At 42.4% G+C, this 26,767-nt stretch overlaps 2 protein-coding genes across 5 annotated transcripts in view; one reads left to right on the top strand and one right to left on the bottom strand.

Annotated features, from left to right (window-relative positions):
• ulk2 (unc-51 like autophagy activating kinase 2) overlaps positions 1–17,859 on the top strand; it is a 52,056-nt gene extending 34,197 nt beyond the window's left edge. The window contains exons 15-27 of one of the 2 annotated variants that reach the window (XM_080428682.1): positions 3,652–3,810; positions 4,813–4,958; positions 5,159–5,242; positions 6,961–7,238; positions 8,140–8,321; positions 9,128–9,237; positions 9,528–9,665; positions 10,150–10,397; positions 10,830–11,011; positions 11,416–11,534; positions 12,757–12,914; positions 13,848–13,983; positions 14,267–17,859. In XM_080428682.1, coding sequence (XP_080284808.1) covers positions 3,652–3,810; positions 4,813–4,958; positions 5,159–5,242; positions 6,961–7,238; positions 8,140–8,321; positions 9,128–9,237; positions 9,528–9,665; positions 10,150–10,397; positions 10,830–11,011; positions 11,416–11,534; positions 12,757–12,914; positions 13,848–13,983; positions 14,267–14,331 — 2,005 coding nt within the window. In that variant the 3' untranslated portion in view covers positions 14,332–17,859. The remainder of the gene's footprint in view (positions 1–3,651; positions 3,811–4,812; positions 4,959–5,158; positions 5,243–6,960; positions 7,239–8,139; positions 8,322–9,127; positions 9,238–9,527; positions 9,666–10,149; positions 10,398–10,829; positions 11,012–11,415; positions 11,535–12,756; positions 12,915–13,847; positions 13,984–14,266) is intronic. The other variant, XM_080428683.1, reaches the window with a different exon arrangement.
• On the bottom strand, positions 15,706–22,367 carry LOC308085503 (G-protein coupled receptor 171-like). 3 transcript variants are annotated; one of them, XM_080428685.1, is made up of 6 exons: positions 22,176–22,367; positions 20,226–20,394; positions 19,559–19,745; positions 19,223–19,429; positions 18,869–18,994; positions 15,706–18,611 (listed from the first exon to the last, which is right to left on the bottom strand). In XM_080428685.1, the coding sequence occupies exons 3-6, from the start codon at positions 19,727–19,729 to the stop codon at positions 18,048–18,050; spliced, it is 1,068 nt and encodes a 355-aa protein (XP_080284811.1). In that variant the 5' UTR covers positions 19,730–19,745; positions 20,226–20,394; positions 22,176–22,367; the 3' UTR covers positions 15,706–18,047. The 3 variants fall into 3 exon arrangements, with proteins under 3 accessions (XP_080284811.1, XP_080284810.1, XP_080284812.1); XM_080428684.1 differs by having other exon boundaries at positions 19,559–20,394; XM_080428686.1 differs by having other exon boundaries at positions 19,559–20,391.
• Positions 22,368–26,767: the final 4,400 nt, after the last annotated feature.

Below are 26,767 nucleotides of genomic sequence, written 5' to 3'. Positions count from 1 at the left end.
CATGCATGTCTATACTGGAAAACTCTACAGCACAGCTTTCTGTCTGTCTGATGGTCTGTCTGTCGCGGGAGGAATAACAGCCCGCACGTCGTGTGTGCGGTGTGCGGGGGAGGGGGAGGGGGGCATGAACGAAACCGTGAACGCAACAGTTTCGAGTCATGAACGTGTTCGTTCACGCTCACGGCAAAGAACTAGTTCTTATGAACGGATCGATCATGACCACACATCACTAACAAACACACACACACAAAGGCCTGAGTTGTACTGTAGCAGTGAGACAGAAATCCTTTGCCACCTTTCTTACACAATTAGATTTCATACAAATGGTGTGACCAACATGAAACATGGAGCAATAAAAGATCAGTCAATACACTGATAACATTGTAGCAGTTGGCTAATGTACGTGATAAAGCCAAGCCATGATCTTCAGATAAACTCATATCGCAGCTCAAAGTTGTATGACATGTATAACATGTCACAGTGACTCTGTTAATGAGTATTGGAGAGAACTGATGGAAGAACTTGGTTAACAAATTGCAGGCAATTGAGTTCCTTGGCATTTTAAAATCAAGCAGTAAGCATAACAGTAAAAGAAAATGCAGATTATGTATGGAAAAATGGAATGCTTGGAACATGCTCAGCCTACACTTTATACACCATAGTACGACAGTGTTGCATACCAAAAAGAGTAATCTACAAGTTTACACCACACGACACAGTGTAAAACGTGAAGTTCTGTTGTTAGCTTGTAGATCTGTCACTCATCCTTCCTGACTATTTTCTGTTCCTTTTGGCAAAGCCTTTTGACACCATTGTACGATTATGCGTTAGGAAACTATGGTATAGGATACAAAGCAGGAACAGCAAAGTGCATCTTTGTTAAAGTGGTGTTAAGAGGCACTATTGGGAAGAGGTGTAGCGATCATATCTGCAAACATGCACCAAATGCTAAATTTACATACCATAAACAAGTTTGATGTTTATGGTGGCTAAATTTTGCATTTGGCCGGTAAATTAGAAACAGGCCACATTGGCCAGCCAAACAAAGACCTAGAGGAAACCCTGATGCATACAAGAGCTTTTATCAGTGAATCTCTTACACCCGCATTGTTTTTAATTAAGCATTTTATTGATAGAACAGTTTGTTCATAGAACTAACGTCCCTTATGTAAGCATTGTAAGTATAAGCCAAAAAGACATGCACATCCCAAAGTAACCTACTAGGTTGGGTGCTGGATCAAAAGTGGAAACAAATATGTGCTGATTTTATTATTTTCCTTATGCATGCCTCCCATGCCAATGAAGCCACTCTGAGTCTGAATTGAATTGGGAGATGCCTGCAATTTACTGTTATATTTAATTTTGGAGTCCCCAGGGAACGTCACGCCAATTTCAAATCCCGGTATGTAAATATACAGAATGCAGAATAACTGCTTTTGCTATTAAAAATATGTACATTATGCAGTATTTATAGCTATGTAAAGATAACTTAAAATAAAAATAGCTCTCTTCATCTTTTCACTCTGTCTGCATCTTTTCGCTCTCCCATTTTCTTGAATCTTTCATGAATCTTTATAAATGATCTTTCCTGATAATAATAAATCTGTAGCAGTCATGTAATCGAGCAAACCATACAAGCAAGAGTGTGCACGTACACACGCGCGCGCGCACAAACACATGCACGCACACGCACACGTACATACACACACACACACACACCGGCATGATCTTTTTGGTAAGGTGCCAACTTGTCTCTGGGCCAAAGGAGTCATGCCCTGTTCTGAGCACACACACACACACACACACACACACACACACACACACACACACACACACACACACACACACACACACACACACACACACACACACACACACTTATCCTGTGAATCACATCCATGTCCCTGAGTGACTTGTTTATCCTCATCTCTGCATGACCCTAATCGATTGGATGGAGTGAGGGAGAGGAGAGAACCAGACAGAGCAGGGGAACTAAGGCCGTGGAATGAGATTGAGAGAGGTGGGGGGATGAGGTACTGCAGGCAGTAGATCAGGCTGTGTGCAAAGAGGCTAGATAGACAGAAAGAGAGAGCAGCTGCCAGTGATGAATGAGGACATAGCAATTAGCAACAATGAAAGAAATGGTCATAAGAAAAGATAATGATTATAGAGAGGAGAGGACAGCAGTAGGTTGGCAAGAGCTCCCATCCCCCTAGCAGGCTGATGGTTAAAAAACAGGTCATTGGCTTTACAGTTTCTCTCTCTCTCTCTTTCTCTCTCTCTCCCTCTATCTCTCTCATTCAATTCAATTCAAAGGGGCTTTATTGGCATGGGAGCAAATGTGAAATAAAAAAGTAGTAGGTACAAAATAAAAATTAAATAGCTTAAACATAGAAACAAGACAAGGTTTTTTTCTTTTACTGTATTTTATATATATATATATATATATATATATACACACTCTCTCTCTCTGCCACTTTATATATCTGCCTCTCTCCAGTCTGCTCTCTAAAGACACAGCCCGTCTGACCTACAAAATGTCTTTTGTTGCGAGGAAGCCTCGTATAAAACTCCTATAAACCTTGGTTTCAGTCGATAAACCCTGGAGCCACCTGGAGGGAACAAATAAAGTTGACTTTTTCACTTGACCTTCTGCTGAACGTGGTTTGCCTACCTGGTGGGCATTGCTCTGTTCTACAGTGTGGATAACAACGACTTTATTCACTTCTTAGAACTTCATGAATTAAACAAAGGAACCTCTTTATGGCTCTTTGCCGTGTGTGTGTGTGTGTGTGTGTGTGTGTGTGTGTGTGTGTGTGTGTGTGTGTGTGTGTGTGTGTGTGTGTGTGTGTGTGTGTGTGTGTGTGTGTGTGTGTGTGTGTGTGTGTGTGTGTGTGTGTGTGTGTGTGTGTGTGTGTGTGTGTGTGTGTGTGTGTCTCTATCACGTGTATTTCTCACTCCTACATCTGGATCCTCCCTCAACTCCAGCTCATTACATAAGACTAGACTCTTTTCTTGCACACCCTGCCACTTCCCCCCTGTTTTTTTTGTTGTGTGCCCCCCCTATGGGTGAACCAGAGGTGACTTTTTGGTCAAGAACATTTTGTACCAGCTAACATAACAAAGGAATGTAAATGAGCCCTGTTCCTTACTCTTCCCCTTCCCTGTGTCTGTTAAACAGAAGGGGACCGCCCCAGCACGTGCCATTGGCTATCCCCCCAGAGCACAGCTGTTATGGCCCTCCCCTTGCCTCCTACCACCTTTCACAGGCTTGCTTGAGCCTCATTGGTTGTCCCCTTGTGTGTTTACATGAAAGCCCGGCCCCCTTTGTAACTGAGCCTGCCCTATTTCTTTTTCCTTTTTTTGTTTTTTAAGCAGGGGTGAACTTTAGTTTCTGGAGCATACTCAGTTGACACAATGCTTTCTCTCTGATGAAAACAAGTGCCTCTAGGACATAGAAGGTTCAGTTTTTCCCCCCAATACTTGTTATCATCATTGTTTCATCCATTCTCTACACAACAAGACGACCGTAGTGGACTAGCAGGGTTTGGGAATGGGTATTGAGCCCCCTGCGAACGTGGTGCAGCAGTGGAGGCACCAGCCGCGGCACAACTGGTTAACGCCGCTCTTCTCCCCCTTTTCCCCTGTCAGACCTCTGCCCCTGCAGCAGCCCACGCCAGGCCAGACCGCCATGGTGTCACCCCGGGCCGAGACCACCCCCATCCCAGTGCCCACCCAGGTGCGCAACTACCAGCGCATCAAGCAGAACCTCTCCAGCAGCCCAACCACCACGCTGTACGGCTCTCCCAGGTACGTCACACTTTCGTCTGGGTGAAGGGATGACTGAGGCCCAACCCCCTTGGCAGTTACAGTCATTAAAGGTCTTTTGTTCTTAATGTGTCTCGTGACTCATTTGGGTTTGAATGTAGAAGTTCTGTAGCCACATCAAAGCCGCTTATTTCATCAGATATAAGGTAACTTCTGCTCAGGTTGCATCAGCCTTCAACTGCCAAGATGTTGCTGTGTGGAGGAACTGAAGCAGATGGTACAGGGGGGGTGGCTTCATTCAGGAGATGAGCTCTGTTGTGGGTTCCCATTAACAGGCTGTTTCTTTTAGAAATAGGAGAGGGCCACGGGGAACAGGTGTTTTTACTGTTAGCACCTCTTTTGTGCTCTCTACCTGAGGTGGCTTGCTTTGCAGCATTGTTTACGGTAATTGTATTGTGTGTGTGTTTCCACCTCCCAGTTTTTTACCCTAATCTCTTCTGTGGCCATATGTTGCTTTGAGGATTATGGTTCTCCTGTGATCACAGGCCTTGACACCTGCCCCTCCTTTCCATTCAGCAAAGAAATCATTCATGTTTCAGAATGTACAAAACAAAACATCTACAATTTGTTCAACTGTGTTTCCAGGGCCACAAAATATATATAGAATACATTTCAATTTAAGTGTGACTTTTCTTTTTGTTTTGAAAGAAAGAATCCCATAATGCAAAAGTGCTCAGTAATTAGCAAACGCTTGCCTCTCACGTGTACAGGCAGCTGTGTTTGAGGTCTGTATTCAGACGACTGGGGGAAGTGGACTGCAACAGGAAAGAAAGCGAAGCAAAACACACAGCGGGTTGAAGCCAAGACATTCCTTGAAAGTTATTTTAAATTTCTTAGAAACCATAACGTTACATCAATATTGACTGTGATTGGTCATGTTTATTTATTTTCTGTGGGGTATTTGTTACAGACGCCAGTTTTCAGTTGTATGTTGTGGTGAATATGAATGTTTCACATGTTGTTGTTGTTGTTGTTGTTGTCCAGGTCTGGCACAGTGAGGCGTTCCAACACCAGTCCCATGGGGTTCCCTAAGGCGTCATCTGGTTCCCCCAACTCCGCCGACGTCCCCCAGACAGTGGGCCGACGTCTCTCCACAGGCAGCTCCCGCCCCTACTCTCCCTCTCCTCTCGGTAAGGACATGTCCTGACATGTCCGTCTCCAGACGGCAGAGAGCATTGTAGATATTCTATTTTCACTGATTTTTATTTTGCTTATACTGACATGCTCAAAATAGATGGTTAAATGCAACCTGAGGTGAATGTCAGATGATGTGATGCTTGATGTGATGTTGGAACAGCAGCTAAAGGTGGTGTGTCTGTGTGTTTCCCAGTGGGCACCATCCCCGAGCAGCTCGGCCACTGTTGCTGTGGGCATCCCCAGAGTCATGAGTCTCGCAGTCGGAGCTCATCTGGAGGTGAGTTTACCAGCCGGGCCTCCAGTAAATCCAGACAGCAGTTAACTGTTAATTGATCATATTCACACGGCTGTTGTCAGTACACCAAGGTGTGACCCAAGAAAATTATATATATATGTAAATGTTGCGTTCACACAAGCAGCGACACAAGTTACAAGTATCCGCTGAAGTGTTGCTTAAGCCACACTGCTCAAATGAAAAGGGCAAGGTTAAATAGCACAGGGAACTGGTTAACGGCAAGAATGATTCTTTCTTCCATTTATGGAACAGAGCAGGAATTGTGGGGAGGGTGAAGGAGAGTGGAAATGGTGAAACCAAATCATATGATTGATTGACGCTTCACTGTGTTACTGGAGTGCTGACAAAAGTTGAAGCCAGCTCAACTTTTTTGTAGCTTTGTCGGGCGTCAGTTTGTAGCTTCATGAAACTGACTTCCATTGAAAATGAATTGTAGCCTGTCACTTTGTCACTGCTAGTGTAATGGCAGCTTAACATGTAGTCATGCCACTGACTAAAGTGAGCGTGAAGATGCCAGGATGCAAACAGCTTTCTGACGTCAGGCACACAAGATAAACAACTGTTTCTGCTGAGACAATAATAGCAGCAGCTGTCATAAGGCTTCAGTTTGTTTTTGTTCTGTTCTCTCTCTCTCTCTCTCTCTCTCTCTCTCTCTCTCTCTCTCTCTCTCTCTCTCTCTCTCTCTCTCTCTCTCTCTCTCTCTCTCTCTCTCTCTCTCTGTAGCTTTTTATCAGCAGTTTATTATTAACAAATCCCCAGTGAGTCAATGTTTCTTAAAACATTAGGCTACTGGTGTTTTATGAACACATGCCACACACAAACAGACAAACAGACAATCATATATGCACAAGCACATTCATGTCTCACAGGTGCCTCTGTTTGTTGTGTCATGTGGTTTGTTGTCATGGTAACTGCTACAGACAGACATTGCAGAGCAGTAGTTTCTGCTGTCTGTCAGGAAAACAAAGGTATTACATCAGACTGGTTGCAGTGCTGTACTTTGTCAGAACAGAAGTACCCAAACATTGATTTTATGACTCTGATTAAGATGTAACAATCGAAACATTGGTCTTCACCCACTATAAAAAAGGCTTTAACTGCCTGTGTGCTCCAGTACATGTTTTCTTCTTATTGCTACATGTCCTGCTCCTGAGACGCACCGTGGCCTGCCTGTTATAGCCATGGCCCAGAGAAATAACCCTTTCCATAGATTTTGTGACCTAGAAAGTACGCCTGTCTCTCTACTCTCTATTCTGCTGACAACAGTGAAGTGAAGGTTCATAAAATACTGTAACTCTCCCTGCTGTTGCTGTGTTTGACTTTGTTTGGAAGTGGGTGAAATGTGGTTGTTAGCAGACTCTAGTGCCATCTAGTGGTGATTTGTACATTTTGCTATACTTCTAAATAAACCAACATATTTTAAGTGGCAAATTCCAAAATATGTTTTAAAAGGTATTTTTGATCATTTTTTGCATGTTATGAAACCGATACATTTTAGGTAAGGTTTGCTTTGATTTGAACCTTGAACAGTCTGGGCTATTTCTGCTACCTTTGTGTGACACTGTGGTATGACGAAGCAGGGCATTAGAAATATATTAAAAGTTTGAAATACGGAGATACAAGGTTTGTGCCCGACAGCGACAATATTCAATGCAGCTCACTCAATCCACTGCTAACCCCCCCCCCCCATCCTCGACCAGGCTCTCCCATCCCGTCATCCCAGTTGTTGGGTGCTCGGCTACAGAGTTCCCCCACGCTGACGGAGGTCTACCAGACCAGGCAAAAGCTTCACAAGCAGATGTCGGACCCCCTGCATGGCCCCTCCTCCTCCAACTACCCTTCTGCCAGTCACTCCCCCCAGCTAGGTCGCCCCGCCAGCCTGGGAACCTCCCCCACCAAGCACCTGGGCTCCTCCCCACGCACCTCTGACTGGCTCCAGAAGTCCCCTCTGCCCACCATTATTGGATCACCCACAAAGGTTAGGCTAATATTTTAGCTAACGTTGTTACCAGCAGTGGTGGAAAAAGTACTTTAAAAAAATAAAAGTAAATTATTTACTTGAGTAAAAGTATCAATACCACCATGTAGATATACTCTGTTACAAGTAAAAGTCCGGTATTCAAAATTGACTTGAGTAAAAGTACAAAAGTGTTGGTGTCAAAATATACTTAAGTACTAAAAGTAGAAGTACACATTATGCACAATATCCCATTTTTCCAAATGTATTAAAATCCTTTGAAAATAGCAGATCTACAAGCTCACAACGAGCTTGTAAATCGGCTATTTTCAAATAGCCATGGCTAAAGTGGTTAATGTATGTTTTACAAAGTAACAGTTACTAAAGTTTACAAATAATTGTAGTGGAGTAAAGTACAATATTTGCCTCTGAGATCTAGTGGAGTAGAAGTAAAAGTACTGAAAACTGGAAATACTTCAGTAAAGTAAAAATACCTCACAATTTTACTTAAGTACAGTACTTGAGTAAATGTACTTAGTTACTTTACACCACTGGTTACCAGCAACATTACCAGAATGATTTGCCCGTAGGAATTTGAATAGTTTGTTTGAATGTTCTTTTGGTCTCATTTTTATTGTCTCTTCTATTGTTGTTGTACTTACTGTTGTTTTGATTGATGCTGCTCCAAGGTGAATGAGGGACAATAAAATTAGATTGAACTGAAATGAACTCAATGTTATAGAAGTATGATAATTATTAGGTTAACTGGAAGACTTGCACTCTTACACTCCAGATAAAATATTTTCATCGCAGAAATAGTGTGAATTAACAACTGTGGTGCTAACACAAACTACAGACGTTAGCATGAATAAATGCATAACCGTTTCCTCCTATGCTCATTTGTGTTTCCTCTGTCATTCAGACCATTTCGGCGCCGTTCAAAATCCCCAAAACGCAGGCGTCCTGTAACCTGATGGCTCTGGCTGACAGCCCCACAGCCGCCAAGACACTGCCGGATGCCCGAGACGTCTGCGCCCACCACTGCACCCCTTACCCCAGCGGACGACAGGCTGCTCCTGAAGGCAGCAGAACCACATTTGGCAGGTAGGACGCCCACACAAAAAGCTCCTCCTGTTTCCTGTGTGTGTGTGTGTGTGTGTGTGTGTGTGTGTGTGTGTGTGTGTGTGTGTGTGTGTGTGTGTGTGTGTGTGTGTGTGTGTGTGTGTGTGTGTGTGTGTGTGTGTGTGTGTGTGTGTGTGTGTGTGTGTGTGTGTGTGTGTGTGTGTGTGTGTGTGTGTGTGTGTGTGTGTGTGTGTGTGCTAAGTCTAAGGGTAGAATCGTGGTTTCTTGGTCTCAGCTTCTCTGTACCCTTGTCACTCAGACACACTTCACCCTCTCTCTCTTTGTAGTCTAGTCAAGTCAAATTGATTTGTACATTAATCATTGTTACAGTCTCAAAGGCCTTTACGTGCCCACATTTAACAACGAAAACAAAACACACTCCCTGTCTGTAGACCCTCAATCAAGCAAGGAAAAACTCCTAAGAAAAAAACCTTGATAGAAAAAGATAAGGAAGTAACCTCGGGAAGGAAAGAGGGGACTCCCTTCCATGGTGAACAGGTGTACAATAGATGCAACTTTAACGCCTCTTATCCACTAGTATAGCCTAAAGGGGAATTCCCCTTTGATGAGGCGAGATATTAGGCTTTTGATCATCAGGCAGAGACTCTGAGCCGCCACTGCTACACAACATCCAAATGCATAGTATTAGTAGAACAATGAGGGTTATTAAAGGGTCAATAAAGTCCACATTTGACAATTGACCGTGTCAACACCCAGCTCTTTCCTAGGGATGATCCGTATGTCTTCTGTGGAACCATCCTTTAACGTTCTCTGTGCTCTCTCCACAGGTCCGTCAGCACCGGCCGTCTGTCTGAACAGCCAATCAGAATCAACCTGGGTGGGCAACCCTATCAGGGAAGCACAGACAGCCTGAACACAGAGCGACCTATGGACACAGGTACACATCGCTGTCTGCTCCCTTTCTTATCTAACTAACCACCCTTTCTCTCACATGGTCTGGAGAGTATTCACATTTATGACGTTGACTTGGCTAGCTGTTCAACATCATGGCTGTCGGATGTGTATTCTCACTAAAAGGGGATGAAAAGCTCGCACATTAAACAGTTTTGTGACACTTTTCTTGTGCATGGCTGTCACCCTCGCATGGCGGCTCTGCACATGTACAGTTGCTCTAGTGGCCGAGAGTGTGTTGAATGACAGATCCTCATCCCTTCCCCCTCCCCCCAGCCCCTGCAGGTCCGTGCGCGCTGGTTCAGGGTGGGGCGGCGAGCCCCCGCACCGTCCTATTCACCGTGGGCTCGCCGCCATACAGCAGCACCCCCCCTACCTGCAGCCACCTGGGCACCAGGCCACGCACCACCTCAGGTGAGACCCACGTGCCACTTCCGCCAGTGGCTGTGCCCCACCAGGCCTAGGGTTAGGTCACCCACTAAGCTAAGCTAACCCTTATGTGAGCTCCTCACAAAATAAGCACGTGCACGTCTGCTTAAAGTTGCTTGAAATAACAACTGGTTTCACTGGCTGTAGAACTGCTGATAAGGATAAAGTGTCCTCTCTGTACTGCACACTGTGTGCCTTCCCTTCCTGCTGCCGGGTGACTTTCCCTTCTTCTGCCTTTCTCTCATGGAGGACGTTCTGTCTTGTTCTTACTTCATCTTCCTGCTGGCTCTATATGAATATACTGAAATGCAGCAAAAACCTGAAACACTAGACAAATATTTTCAAATTCCAGAGTTGAAAAGGATCATGTTCAATTCAGTTCCTTTGTTATTGTTGTTGGAAAATTGCAGGGAAATGTAGTTTGCAACTCCCTGGGTTTGATGACCAAACATTCTTGTTTTCTCCCCAGTGGGCTCCAACAGTTCAGCAGGTTCCCTGTGCTCCACCAGCGGGCGGGTGTATGTGGGCTCTCCTCCAGGCATGGCGATTGGCACCTCGCCCCCAGGGGGCTGTGGGGGAGGCGGGGGTCACGGGGGGCCCGTCGCAGAAGGGGGCCCAAGCAGCCTGCGCTACGTCCCCTATGGATCGTCTCCACCCAGCCTGGAAGGATTCATCACCTTTGAGGCCCCAGAGCTGCCTGAGGAAACACTGATGGAGGTGAGCATTGGATGGGTATAGAGAGGAGAGAGGGAGGGGAAGAGAAAGAGATGTAGGAACAGAGAGGAGAGAGGGAGGGAAAGAGAAAGAGATGTAGGAACAGAGAGGAGAGAGGGAGGGGGGGAGTGAGCGAGAGAGGGAAGGGAAGGAGAGGAGACAGTGAAAGAGAATCTGTGTGTGTGTGTGTGTGTGTGTGTGTGTGTGTGTGTGTGTGTGTGTGTGTGTGTGTGTGTGTGTGTGTGTGTGTGTGTGTGTGTGTGTGTGTGTGTGTGTGTGTGTGTGTGTGTGTGTGTGTGTGTGTGTGTGTGTGTGTGTGTGTGTGCGCGATATGAATTGGAGTACAACTTACAGGCTCAATAACAACTCCAGTATCAGCCAGAAAACATATGAGTAACACATTAACTTAAAAAGTCCAATCTGTTCTCGTTGCAGCGTGAACACACAGACACACTGCGACATCTGCAGATGATGCTGTCCTTCACCGACTGTGTGTTGGAGATCGCTGCGGTGCGCGCCGGGGGAGCAGATCTGGGCATGTCTGCTGCATATCTGCTCTACCCACCGCAGGATAGTGTGGTCGTCGACCAGATCAGCCAACTCAGCAGGGAGTGGGGGTGTGTGAAAATAAATGAACACGACTATACAAATACTGTTCCTTGTCAAAGGATTTACCCTTTTACCTAATTAATAATCTGTCTGGTCTTATCAGTCATCGTCTGTAGGAAAACTACATAATCAAATTTAGAATAACTTGAAAAGGAAAAGTAATATATTCTGTGGCAGAGTACAAATCAATGTGTGTATTGTAGAATAGAATTACTATTTAACACAGGCCCTGCAATGCATATATTACTCCCCATGATGAGATTTCTTGTTCTATATTAGGTTTGTGTTTGACTATTTCTCACTTTGCTTTTGTGATTATTTTTTTGTGAGGCCAGGAAGCAACTATGACCAAGTCAAACCGCTTCTATTTGTGAACATACTGATTGTAGTGTGACTCTGCTGCCCCCTTCAGGCAGGTGGAACAGCTGGTGTTGTACATGAAGGCGGCTCAGCTCTTGGCCTCTTCCCTCCATCTGGCCAAGGCTCAGATCAAATCAGCCCAGCTCAATCCTTCTAGTGCTGTCAAACAAGGTAAAGATATTTCAGTTTGGAATGTGTCCACAGACTCCACAGCTCGGTAGGGATCATTTGTACTCTGCAAGGGCAGCAGTTCTGAAATGATATTGTTAAACTTCTTTCAAATGCAGTGCGTCAGCAGTTTTGAAGTGAGCAAACTGCAACATGCAAAGATGCCAAAGTATTATATACTGAGCTGATTTCTCCAAAAATGTTAAAGATGATAATATGGATGGGAAAGGTTCACATCATTTTAACAATTTTCACCATTGTATCTGCTTTTCTAATGTTGCTGAGCAATTTCCATGAAAACTCGTATTTTACATGGATGACACAATTTTTTCACAGATAAAAGTACTTACAAAATGTTACAGACAACTGATCATCTCATGAACTAGAGCAGTGGTTCTCAACCTACATGATTTTTTTGGGGGGGGGTCCCCAGAGGATAGTGAAGTGACAGTTTAAGGACTTTTAAGATCTTTTTAATACCTAAGAAAGAAAAGAAATAAGATCATTACTGCATCAAACGTAATCAACAAAACCTGTACCATAAAAACTGGTCAAACATTGACCAAATTGTCAAATAATATACGAAAGAGGCGAAAATCTTTAAAATAGCCGATCTACAAGCTCACAATGCCTCACGTTGCAAGGCATTCTGAGCTTGTAGATCTGCTATTTTCACAATATTTATCTCTGGAACCGAGTCAAACAAAATGAAATGCCTCAACTCCTACAAGTGCTTGTCAGGCTGTGGGGGTGTCCCCCAGTTCAAATATGATTATTTTGGGGCGGTCGCGGCCTGAAAAGGTTGAGAAACACAGACCAGTGTTTCCTTAACATACTTTTCAAAAGAACTTCATATTAAAAAAAGAAAGAAACTTTTAAGTAGTAGCCTAGTGAAAATAGCTGATCTACAAGCTTACACAACGTGTTGCGATACGTTGTGAGCTTGTAGATCAGCTATTTTAACTATAGTTTGGGTCCCCTTTTGGATCTCAAGCTAAAAGGTTTGGGAACCACTGTACTAGACTGACCAGATGAACGTTTTTAGCTCAATGATGTCACCTGTCAATCTCTGCTTCAGTCATGGTAGATGCAGATGAAGGTTAGGTTAGAAGATAGGACAGGAATAAAATCTCAACATGACTTAGGCGTGGATTATAAGAAGTGTTATTCTGTACACTTGTTATGTTATTCTATGATGATTTAATCTGGAGTTCTGTCCTGACAGTGGTGAAGAGCCTGAACGAGCGTTACAAGAGCTGCATCTCTCTGTGCCGGCGGCTCACCGACAAGCTCAACCACTTCTTCTCAGACAAGCAACGCTTCGTCGATGAGATCAACAGCGTCACAGCTGAGAAGCTCATCTATAACCACGCAGTGGAAATGGTACGTGGCCGCCTTTCGATCAGATATTATGATGCTATCAGATATTAGAACATAAATCAGATATTAGAACATAAATGTAACCACACATTAACTGCAAGTGTTTTAAAATCTATTTTTCCCTGTTCAGATTACATCAAAGAGCAGTTTCCATAATGCAGCCCCATGCGGGGACAGTTCCGTTCCAATCATATCAAAATGACAGATGTAGCAGATAGATAGAAAACTCTGATGTCGTTTTGACTTTAGTCTGGCCAAGGGCATATGACGAACTTGAATAGTGCTCTGATTGGTTCCGACCAAATTTATTAAGACATAAATACTGAACCTAGATTTTAACAAGCACCAAGCTGTATGGAGGCTTACAGAACCTTGCTGGCTCTCTGTCCTAGCTACATACGTCAGACATACCTTCAAATAAAATATTCTAGTTATACTATGCAGATGTATGTTGGTTACTTGTTCTCATAATACCAACATACGTATAGCATATTATGCTATATGTATGTTATTTACAGTTTGCTTGTCCACAAATGCTAAGTATGTTATTTAGATAGCATGTTGTTCAGGCATATGCTAGGTTTGATTTTTACCTGGTATCCTAGTTACGTTGTAGCAATTAATAATTTTTCTTTGCATGCTATTTACTTGAACTTTTACGTTGAGGTTTGTTGACTAGGGTTCATGCCACTCCGATCTTGCTTGTTGTGTATATTAGATAACAACAATGTGTGTGATGCAGAGTCCTGTTACCCAACACATCATCCTGTATTTTCATACTCCTTGTTGCTCATCTGTTAATCATTATCATCTTATTTTGAAGGTCTCTGCATCAGATGTCCAAAAACCAATTATTTACATCGACCTCACACTTTTCAAGAAAAATGCTTCTGAATGGTTTCAGTCATTATGGGGTGTTTGTCGTGCATTTTCCAGGTCCAGTCAGCTGCTCTGGATGAGATGTTCCAACAGACAGAAGACATAGCATACCGCTACAACAAGGCTGCCATGCTGCTGGAGGGACTCTCCAAGATCTTGCAGGACCCAGCTGACATTGAGAATGTGGCCAAATGTGAGTAGTTGCTCACATGCACGCACAGATTGATGAGAGGGATGGATACATTGTTAGTTGGATGGATGGATGGATGGATGGATGGATAGATAGATGAGAGACGGACTGTGTTGGACCACTTGGAAATAGCAATGAGCATCTTAATGTTCTTTAGCCTCGTTAAATAAGAAGAAATTATAAATAAATAAAAGAACAAAACCAATAGATGGACATGAAGTTAACTGTAGTGAACTTTGTCATTCTATGCATTAATATGGTTCTCTGCTATGTGTTTTCCCCACAGACAAGGCAAGCGTGGACAGGCGAATCTCCGCCCTCTGCTACTGTACAGTCACACTGTACGAGTAGCAGACCACACACACACACACACACACACACACAAAGGAGAGGACAACCCTGACCTTTCTGCCTGACCTTTTCCAGAGGGACCACTCTCTTAAGACGATTGACTACAATCCCCACAAACCCACAGTTCCCTCTTGTAGCAGCTCAAGCACTTTTCATTTGACTGGTTCCATCTTGTTCTGTAGTCCACAAACCTCCATGCAGCAGTTAGTATTACTTTTTGCATCACAGACTTTTAACGCCAAGAGCAACTGATGCACAGCTTCACTACCAAAGATGAAAATAAATCCTGAAACGCTTAAAAAGACTTAAACCAGACATGGACTTAACCTGCACCGTCTCAAGTGCATTTTAGTTTGTTCTTTTGCTAGCCGTCATGATGACAAGACACCAGAGAAAAGAAACGTTAATGTCCACCTTGCAGGATTTTATTAGCTTTTTCTTTACAAGGAAAAAAGTAGAAAGTTGGCAGGACAATGGGGAGCTCTTGTGGGCCGTTTTTAAATCACACTTCTTATTATGAATCGTTATTTACTGTTGTTGTTACTGTTATTTATTATTTCAAAAGAGTACGGATGTTTCAAATCTCCTGCCTGTTGTTGACAGCCTAAACTAAAGTATTGAAGTGGAAGGGATCGCAGATATTTACTAAAGGCAGGCAGCCCGACACTGTAAGAAAACACCCATTTAGACGCACAAGCAGGATGTCATTTACACAATATATACACACATACAGTACAAAGTAGTGGCAGACATGGAGACATCAGCAAGGTAAACAGTCTGAATAGCAGTGGAATCTGTAGATTTGTAACTATATAAATTTGTTCGGTTTTTAGCTCAAGCACTTTATTGTGAAGAGTTTGGGAGGTAAAGTATCTTTTTTTCAAAAGGTTTTGATGGTATAAATGTGAAGGCTGCGAGCTGTTTGCTATCGCGGGCTTTGTGAAAAAGGACTTGGGCATGTCACGGCCTCTATTCCTGCCCTTAAAGTCCGCCGGCTCCAAATCAGCTCTCCCTCTCATTGGCCAGGCAGCCTGCCTGTTGACTTTGTAATGGAGGACGACATTGGATGGATCCAGGGTGGGGATGGCACCCCAGAATCACTCTGTTCATGTGTTCAAGTCAAAAAGGAAAATAACATATGAGAACTTTGAAGGGGGTGAACTGCCAGGGGTCCTGTGATTGAGACTTTTGAAGGGGCGTTTCCCTCACAGAGTGAATTTGAATGGTCAAATTACTTGAGTAGTTACCGTAAGTTTCATTTTACTAAAAAAAAAAAGTACAGCTTTTTTATGTTCATACTTCAATAACTGTAGCTTATTTTCCAGAAAACCTGATGTTTGCAAACTTGTAAATATTTGTATGTGGTGCATATGATTTTATTATTTTCCCTATATGTGTGTGTGTGTGTGTGTGTGTGTGTGTGTGTGTGTGTGTGTGTGTGTGTGTGTGTGTGTGTGTGTGTGTGTGTGTGTGTGTGTGTGTGTGTGCACAGTGTGATGCCATTGGATACCCTGCCTATCTGTCAAAGAGCACAAAACTTTATATGTACATAGTTGGATTTGATACATTTTTTCTCATGTCTGCCAAAGGTTTGATATTAAACCTAATCTGGCACAGCAGGAGTGTGCCAAATAAACCACACGGCAGCTCCAAGACTTCACCATTCTCTTTTTACAAGGACTGTTCATTGTTGTACATAGTTGATTTCTGTATGGAGATCAAGTCTAAATGTGTATGCAGTCACAAATGGCACTGCCTCGCATCCATTCGATTCTCCTCCTCTCCCAACAGTATTTATGTGTATGTGTGCGTGCGTGCGTGCTTGCACATTTTCTGCATGTGTGCACTCTCAAGAGTGTGCAAGGCCAGTGATATTACAGTCTGACCGCAGAAGGTGCCCCCCTTCTAAAAGCAGACATCCTTTGTATTGGTGTGAATAGACTGTGTGTATGGACACCACTAGGGCCTGTTTTCTGATGTACTGTTTTATTTTATAGACGTATCTGGCTTGTCTGTGCTCTGTCTGTTGTGCTCCACAAAACCCACCCGCCCTCACGTGAGCACTCTGCACCACTTAAAGCCTTGTACTGCACACCCACACAGTAAAGTCCTCAGTGTTCATTTAACTCTGAAGAGCGGGTCCATTAGTTCCATCTGTACACTTGCATTGTACGCCCTTCTGTGTTAAATTAACACAAAGGATTTACTGTGCAGAGTGGAGAGGGAGTAAAAATGTAAAAGAGGAAAAAAAAATATGATATTACATTTATCAGAACCTGTTTGAAATGTGTACCAAAATCTATGCCTAGTTTATCCATGCTTTAGATTTTAGGCCACACTCCTCCCTTTTGTATCATTTTGTTGAGTGGACAGTAGAGTGCTAAAGGTGGACTGTTTTTAGACAACGCATGGGCAACCAATTACACATTGCACCCCCGTAGAGCTAGTAGGAAATTGAATGTATGTACCTTGTCATTCTGTGTCCCCCTAGCTTGTGCTGAATGCATTTCTAAGAAACCTCTCCTGTTAACAGACAAGCCCCAGAACCACTTTCAACCTGGCGTCCTTATGTTGGGCAGGTGTGGGCAAATTTTCAAAAACATTATCACAAATAGTGAGAATAGCAGATCAGCTATTTTTTGCTATTTTCGCACGACACTGTTGTACAATGAAGTATAAAATAGGGCTTAAGTGGCTAATGAACTGATCATGAAATTGCAACAGACTTTTCCACACACCTGTTTTTCAGAAGTGTTGATGTTTTTTCTTGTGTATCTCACCAAGGGGTCATCTCTCTTTGTTCGTTATGGAACTCAAATGCAGTCTTTGTTTATTAAAAACAGACCCAAAAAAAAGAAGAGAGAAATACAGAGGTCATTGTCTTTTGTCTGCTCTGCTAAAAAAAAAGCTTGTCACAAGTTAACAGAGTGATATCTGATGCTATTTTAAAAGAATAATCTTTTCTTTTTTTCAAATGGCGTATTTACAAAAAAGTTTTACAAAAGCAAATTTACTTAACTAGTCCTGAACGGAAGTCACCTAGTAAGAAAGATTCATTTGATTGGACTGGATCTCCAAATATTTTATGCTGATTATTTTCTTAAATGACAACAAAACGTCATAACGAATTCTCAAACTATTTGTGCTGTGTAAAGCCTCAGGTATCCAGCTGTACACTCAGTAGGTCCCAAACACATATCTGTTGGTATTGTTAAATAATGGTGCCCTCAGACTGTGTTATATGAAGATGGTTGATCCCATATAATTTTCTTTTATTTAGCAATTTTGTTTTGCAACAAGTTTGTTTTAATATATTGCTGCTCAGGTGATATTTTATGTGTTGTATTACATTTTCAAATGCCTGTATTACTTCGATACACTATGTATATACAAATAAAATAAAATAAACCATGATTTCCCAAATATTCTGATGCACGGTATAGGAGGTGATTTGATGGAGGAATACTATAGTTGCTCAGTCCCCACTGTTTCCCAAACACTGGGTCGAGACCCATTTGTGGGTCACGGACACATTTTTATGGGTCACGAGTTAATGTCAAAGTATTTAAAAAATGTATAATAATAAAATGAAATAAAACATTTTTAATTAATTAAAAAAGAAATCAATGATTTTTCCAAAGAAATTCCATAAATTAGAAAACAAATGTTTAAGAAGTACTGAAAATAGATCTTTATCACAGTCTCTAACACAGTATTCAGTTTGGAAACCCCTGCTTCACATGTGTGTGCACTGTGCATGCTCCTGACTGTGCTACAGTGGTATCTACGTCCATCATCTCCTCGGCTGTCTCTGTTCCTGTGTCAGCCTCAGGCTGCTCTCTGCAGCTGAACAGTCCTCTGAGCGTTTGTCTGAAGGGCGTCCAGAGGCAGAAGTACAGCAGGGGGTCCAGGCATAGATGCAGCACGGCCAGCAGAAGTGTCCACTCCTTGGCCAAGAACAGACGCCTCTTGGTGGGACAGTCTCTGATGACTGTGTTGGTCTGGGCCATGGTGTACGGCGTGCGGATTACGTGGTACGGTAAAAAGCCCACCACGAAGGACACTGACAGGGTTGCAATGTGGGCCGTCGCACGCCTGGTAGCTCTCCAGTCTTTCGGTCTGTTCTTGCATCCTAGGAGCCGCTTCAGAGCCAGGCCGGCGGAGAGAAGCACAACGGCAAAGGAGTTGAGGAAGAGAGCCATGCAGAGGAAGACGGCCAACGTGTGCCAATGGAGTCCAACACCATGCTTCAGTGATGAGCAGCTCAGGAACTGCTGAGACTGGAAGCAGGACGCAGGAAGAAGGAAGGACAATCACAACCAATTAAAAAGGAATCAATTCAAATCTGTCAGTTCCACAAGGCAAGTAAATTGTCACACAATGCTAGTAATTTGACTTTGTACTCTCTCTCACACACACACACACACACACACACACACACACACACACACACGTGTCTTGATTATGATTTCGTGTTTTAATATAATTCTGAGATGTTGTAGTAGTTGTAATAGTTCTGTAATACTAGTCATTTTACCTGTACATGTTGAATGGGCAGAGCCATGTTAGGCACCATAATGAGCAGCAGCATGATCCAGACCATAACAGACAGCAGTTTGGAGGAACCAACCTGGACCTGGCAGGATGGAGCTTTCGGAGACACCTGCAGACCAACAATACCATCAAAACGTTGGCTGGTCTAGAATACATTTCGTTAATTTAGCTCTGAGACTGTACAAATATAACCAAATAAACCAATAAGGGTACATTTGGTTATAACTCTCTGAGTTACAAATGGGACTTCATGTACACAACAACTAAAACTGAATGATTCTGATGCTGTCATAGAACCTGAAGACCAAAGACCCATACCATCTAAGCCACTCTGTACCTGCAGGTAGCGGTCGATGGTGATGAAGGTGAGGAAGATGATAGAAGAATAGAGACTGATGTAGATGAGCACAGCACTGGCCTGACAATGAAACACCATGAGACCCCAGGGAGCCACACCCAGGTCCTTAATGATCTTAAAGGGCAGGGCCATAGTCAGCAGCAGGTCTGAGACCAGCAGGTTCACCATGTACACATAGATGCTCTTCTAAAAAAGATCCAAACCAGAGGGATTTATTAGCAAAAGGAATAGCATATGACACTACTACTGTATTGTACAGTAAAGATGAAAAACATGTTGATATCTGATGAAAATCTAAAACATGACATTCCGTACCTCACTGCCACAGCTGTGGATGAGGGCCCATAGAGACAGCAGGTTACCAGCCAGACTGCTGATGAAGATGAGAATGTAGAGAACGATGAAGGGCCCCATCTGGTCATTAACAATGCACTCCTCCTTCTCACCTCCTCCTCCAGTGGAGTTGAAGAGAGAAGACATTATCATCAACAACCTCCTCCACCTGGAAATGAAAATGGCGTTGCCTTTATTACTTCAGCGACCAGAAAGTCTACTAGCCAGAGTGTCTAGGCTACTAGCCACAGTCTACTTGACAGTATTTCTACTAGCCATAGAGTCTACCAGCCTATAGTCAGTCTACTAGCCACTTGCCAGAGTGTTTACTAGCCACAGTCTACTTGACACAATTTCTACAAGCCATAGAGTCTACCAGTTTAAATGCTAGAGTCTACTAGCCACTTACCAGAGTGTTTACTAGCCACAGGCTAGTTCAATAAAATAAAATTGATGAATCACCACATTTTGTATGTACACAATTTTACCAGCCAACTAACAACTGACATAAAAGAGAGGTACAGAAAAGAACAATATGAATATAAAAGTATATTAAATGACCATGAGAAGGTATATACTGCACAATGCTTAATGTAATAACATGCACATTGTTCAAGATTTGAACAAAGTGTGAAGAGGATTGTTTCACTTGTGATGGCCAGCTGGGGGTGGGTGGTTGGATGGTCAGTTGTAGATGGTAGGTAGGTGGTTGGATGGGCAGTTGTAGATGGGCGGTTGGATTATCAGATGGAGGTGAATGGTTGGATGGTCAGTTGGAGTTGCATGGTGTGTATTCTGGTGTTGACAGACAAACCCTGCTGGGACAAATGAAAACACAACAAACCCTCACTTCATGTTTCACTCACTAATTTTCTAGTTGATTGATTGATCAATTGGTCTGTCACTAGGTTGTTGGGTCAGTCAATTATTTTATTTATCTAATTAACTGATGAACTCTGGTGTCTTATTTTTAATGAATAAGGGAATTATACAAATTTTAAGGGCTTAGGCTAAATGCATGATATCGTTGTCAGGCAGAAACCTTGAATGTCCATATTTCGTAAATTAATGCCCTCCTTCACCATAAACGAGTGTCACACAAAAGCAGTGAAAATAGCCGATCTCCAAGCTCACAGAGCTTATTGTGAGCTTGTAGATCTGCAATTTTCACTATTATAAAAACGTTTTAAAAATAATATTAAAAAAGGAATGGTTTTGGACATTTTAAGGTTTCCACCCGACATCAACGATATGTAAAATGTAACCTTGAACATACTCCTGTCAAATGGTTCTATGTTTTCATCAACCATGTCTGTAGAACAGGCTGCTCTCAGCAGGGAAACATGTGGAGGAAACACAACTTTATACTAACTAAGATAAGAATGTCTCTGATGTCGTATCGCCTTCCTGTTTGATATATTTAGACGTAAAGGAAACTCTCTTCGATTATACTGAAACAGGATTAATAACAAATAATACCTTGCATCCAGGCTAATGTATAGACTACTTACTGTCTGAATGATTTTTTTTGTCTAATGTTAACAGTCTACTCTCTAGGATAGACTTTATTTTCCAGATGGGAAATTTGTTACGGACACATACAGAATCTGCCGTTAAAATAATACAAAGACAACATAGTGCATACATGCAGTACATGTACATTATAACTGTAGTCGATGTAATAGCGTGCAGTAAGATCGACATAAAATCATAATAGAAAATTACAGTGAAATACATTAAAATGTAAGCACCATTACGGAATATCTGAATGAATGTTGTGTATAATTTATAGTCTAATGTCTGAATGAATGTTTTGTCTACTAATAGTCTACTGATGTTGTGCATTATTGTGTTGTATTATGTGTGAGTACTCCATATTTATGTAAATTCCTTATATGAACTTTATTCTGGTAATGACGTGCTTCTGACTCAGACTCTCCTAGTGAAAGAAATAAGAGTTTTCTTTACAATATACGATATACTGTACAATGTCTGAGCACGGGAGGAAGCACAGTTTAACAGGATGTGGTCTTAATATAGGGGACTCTGCTACTGTACATAATTCACCACTTTACAGTCTATGGTTCAGCACAGCTCACAAACATACGCGCACACACAACCAAATGGCGAATCTTTGAATTGATACATTCATCATTTTGGACACGTCTGTTCACTCTGTTGACAGACACTATAGGTAAGCCCAGTGTTCAGAGATGCAGAAGGTTAAAACAGATTAAAACAACATGTGTCTGTCAATCAGGTGCCATGTGCCTTTGAGCAAGGCAGTGGACTGTGCTGTAATCAAATTACTGTATGTTGAAATTATCATTACTGTCGGGCAGAAACCTCTTATCTTCATATTCTAACTTTTTGTGTTTTCTTCCTAAATTAATGCCATACTTGATCATACTACAGCGTCACACAAAAGCATCAAAGGTAGCAGATCTGCAAGCTCGAAACACATATCAAAAGTAACTGTTTTGGACATAATATGTATCATATTTTGAGGTTTCCACCCCACAGAGACGTTATATTAAATAAAAGAGCAACAGTTTACCCAGACAGCACCATGTGATCCTAGACAAAGACATCATCCTACCTCATCTGTGGTTGTCCCTCTGTGGAAGTATTTCATAAACCCTCATGAGTCTCACTTCAACCTGCAGAGCTGTTTCATTTCATTGCTGGTGTTTGGGGTTCATGGTGGTGAGACTGATATAATCACACTAACACTTTACCTTCCACCATCTTCCTGGTTCACAGTGTGTTGCTGTCGTCAATCAAACCTCAACTTTCTGCTGCCAGTCAATGAGTCAAACAAACCAAAAGCCCGCTGCCTCCTCTCTGCCGTTAGGTGCTTTTACTATACAATTTTAGGCAGAGAATACAGGAAGTAATTTCACACACACATCCCCAGTCTGGCCAGTCAGAATCTAACTGGAGATGTGCAGCATGTGATCAACGCCTCACCCATCCTTTCTACTGTTTCAATATTTTTTGGGCGGTGAAACCGCCCCTATAAGTGAGGTTTGGATATTTGTACAACTCAGAATCATCAGAATCAGAATCAGTTTTATTGTCACATCACAGGTTTACAAGGTAAAAAAGTGGGTGAAATTCTTTTTTGTACATCGTTCCCATCGCAACGTTAGTTTCCATAGAAAGAAGAGGGGGGGGGAGAAGAAGAGGGTGGGGGGCAGGTGGGAAGGAGATCAAAACAAGAGAGCAACAGAAGGCCAGACAAGTTATCTACATATTTACAAATTACCTGAGATAATAAAAAAAACAAAAAAAAAACTAACTACCGTAATTTTCGCACTATAAGCCGCACCTGAATATAAGCCGCAGCAGCTAAATTGAATGATTTTTACATATATAAGCCGCACTGGACTATAAGCCGCGGGTGTAAAATCCATAGATTTAGGAGGTCCCCTAGTGGCCGTTAGCTGTAAAAATCCATAGATAAGCCGCACCGTTATATAAGCCGCAGGGTCGAAAAATGGGAAAAAAGTCGCGGCTTATAGTCCGAAATTTACGGTAACTAAACTAAGGTGCCTGAGCATAGCAGCGATGTATTGTATACTGTGCATGTTATACTTATACTGTGCATGATAGACAATGGACGTTAAGGTGCTTAGAGGAAAAGGAGCACAATAAAAAAAGACCCAAAAAAAGTCAGTGCGTTATACAAGGGATTAAGGTGCAAAAGGTCAGTGCGTGTCCACCTAGAGTGGACTGACCCTACTAGTATAATCCGCAAGTAGCTCCATGAGGGAGTGCAACAAAAAGTCATTTGTACCTGGTGTAGTCCACAGGTGTGTCCGAGGGGGGGCTAAAGTCCAAGTCATTGTCCCTGGTATAATCCACAGGTGTGTTCAGGAAGAGCCAGAAAAGTCTGCGCCGCCTGCTGTCAGGCTGCTGAACTCATCCAGGCTTATGCCCCATTCAGCATTCTGACAGCAGCTGGATTGAAACTACACCAAAACCTGGTGGTGGAACTCTTGATACTGCGGTAGAGCCCCTTGCCCGGTCGCGGTCGTTGTAGGGGGTTGAACAGTCTGTGACTTGGGTGGTGCTTGTCCTTGATGATGCGCTTGGCTTTGACCACGCACCGCTTTTTGTACAGTTCCTGGAGCGCTGGGAGCTCGATTCCCATTATCCGCTCTGCCGATCGCACTACTCGTTGTAGGCTGACCTTTTCTCGGGCAGTGCAGTTCCCGTACCAGGCCGTGACACAGCCTGTTAGGATGCCTTCAACAGAACTGTTGTAGTACAGCCTGAGGATGCGACGTCCTAATCCTGCGCTGTGATTGGCCAAAAATGTACAAAAGAAAATGTACAAAAATGTGCACCGTGATTGGCCAATCACAGTCTATTCAAGACTGTGATTGGCCAGTGTCACATGACACATGTGCATAGCTCTATATAAGAAACCATAACTTTAAAAAAACAAAAAAAAATGTTTTTTTTAAGTTATGGTTTCTTCCATCATAAAGAGTGTTTTTCAATAAATGTATTTATTTTTTGTACATGATTGGTTGACTCCATTCAGTATTGTGATTAGCTAGCAAGACACCGCCCACTTCACACAGGGTGTGATTTTTATTAGACAAAAAAGAAAGTAGACAATCCACCACGAGTATGACAGGACAGAGGGCACAACATAGCCCAACATAACAATACAATAAAGACAAAAACACAAGAGAAAAACAAATCCTAAAAGACTTCACACCAAATACATTATATAATAATCATCACATTATTGTTGCCAACAACAACCTCTCTCCCATATAGAGCTCTACCATTTGTATCCATCCTTGTCTCCCAATTAGCATGGCAACTAACTGACATCCTCCGTCACTCCAATACAGAAGACATTACGCCACTCATCCCCTATATATGGTGCTAAGGGCAGCCATGCTTCTACAAATTCGGACAAGGTACCCCGTAGAACATATGGTAGTCTCTCCAAGGGCATTAACCGTAGCACTTTTTCAAACCATAGTAGGACACTTGGAGGACTGTCATCGATCCATTTATTGAGAATTGACAACCGAGCAGCATAGAGCAAAGCTCGTACTAAATGTCGATTTCCTTTTGTTACTATGATATTTATGTCTGTCCCTAGAACATAATGGAGTGGATTTAAGGGCATTTTAATTCCAATCAGTTTAAGAATTTCATTTTGAATGGATACCCAGAAGGGTCTGATTTGTGGGCAAGTCCAGCCATCCTTTCTAGCATTTCTGTCATGCATGACCATCACCAAGGGGAAGGTGAATAATTGTGTTTTATCGCATCTATTTCTTGAGGAGGTGAGCCTGGGCCATTATTTCGTTTTTGTATTTTTTTGTATTTTTTATTTAATGTTTTGCTTTTTACCCCCCTTTCTCCCTAATTTGGTCATTATTACGGGGCCAGGCTGCCAGCATGGCAGCAGGCCCTGTTTTATTATTGGCATTATTCTTCCGATTCTTCTGCCACTTTTTGCAGTTCTGGCTGAACCGTGCTGTCCCTTTTTACGAAACTCGGCCATATAGTAGATGGTCATGAAAAACTATCAAGAAATAATTCTCACAATCTTTTTTCAAAAGGTGGCGCTATAGCACTCAATTGAAAATGCCAACTTTGAACAGGTACAACTCATGCCCTGTTTGACCTAGAGCCATGAAACTTGGATACACATATGTGTCTCCTCATGCTGAACAACTTTCACCCTCTGACCTTTGACCTCTGACCTTTAGATCTCCCACCATTTTGAATTATATGAAAAACAGTCATTGGCTCCTAACTTCTGCATTTTTTCACTTATGGAAAATCCGCTACTAACGTTTTGTCGGCAGAGGTCCAAAGTTCATGTGTAAAGAATTTCGTGCAAAGTACTCAAAAATCCCAGGAGGAGATTTTAACTATTGCAGTTTTATGAAAATTGTTCATCTGCCCCTAACGCACACATGCAGACTCACATTTCTTTGAAACTTTGCAGAAAGGTTGAGGGTCATTCCAAATATCACTGAAACCAATCTTACTCCAATTGGCCAAAGGGGGGCGCTATAGCAATTTTTTTTAAATGCAAACTTTAAACAGGCGTAAGCCATGCCTCGTTTGGCCGAAAGTCGTGAAACTTGCTTACACTTGTGCCTTGACTCATGAGGAACACATGTATCGCTTTGACCAGTAAGCTCCGCCCTTAGATTGTCCGCAATTTTGAGCAGTTTGAAAAACACTTAAACCCAGGATTTTTCAGGTATTTGCGTGAAACAACTTCCAAAATGTTAATGCAGTCCATGATCATAACACCAGAGGCAGCTCCACGGATCATGTTCAACCCAGATTTGGCTCAACTAAGGGTATGAACTCGTTCTCATGCTATTCAACAAAAATGTGGAATGCCCTACCAAAAGGAGTAAAGGAGTGTAAAACCCTACTCACTTTCAAAACTGCCCTAAAGATACACCTTCAGGAGGCTGCAATTCGAAAATGGCCCCTGTCTAAGTCTTAACCTACCCCCCCCCCCCCCCTCCTTCATTTTCCTCTTTTGTATATATATATATTTTTTTTTTCTCTCGTCATACCAGTAACCTGAAAGCTGATTGTATGACATTCTGTATAGTAGTGTGTATATCTGCCTGCCTCTTATATTTCATCATGATTTGTGTGCATGGGGTTCTCATCTTAAACAAGCTTAGTGCTTAATGAGGGTTTCCAGTTTAGTAGACCTTGTATTGTGAATTTGTACTTCCATGTACTGTTATGTACTGTCATGTACTATTCTCATGTCTTTCTAAATAAACTACATCAATCAATCAATCTCTCTGACCTCCGTTATCACTAGATCTGGTCTGTTGGTCCAATGGTTTCCCACTTAAGTGTATGCCTCCCAACCTCAGGGTCGTTGGTTCAAGCCTCACTTGGTGCAGACTTCATTTAAAGTGCATTGCAAACAACAAGACTGTATCAATGAATACATGTGCAATTGTTAAAGATAACATGAAATGCTAATGTGAGAGTCTGTTTTTTCAATGTATGACATACTTCATTGTGAAAATAGCCAATCTACAATCTCACAACTTTTCAGATAGCAACGTGTTTCTGAGCTTGTAGATCAGCTACTTTCACCAGTTTCAGCCAGGGGCTTGGTTCATGACAGAAGGCAAAAGTTTATGATATTCAACAGACAACTTCAGCCTG

The sequence above is a fragment of the Gymnoscopelus braueri genome, assembly GCF_963280865.1.
Source record: "Gymnoscopelus braueri genome assembly, chromosome: 5".
Lineage (NCBI taxonomy): Eukaryota > Metazoa > Chordata > Actinopteri > Myctophiformes > Myctophidae > Gymnoscopelus > Gymnoscopelus braueri.
The sequence above is the reverse complement of the archived record's forward strand: the minus strand, read 5'-3'. Positions and strand labels throughout refer to the sequence as shown.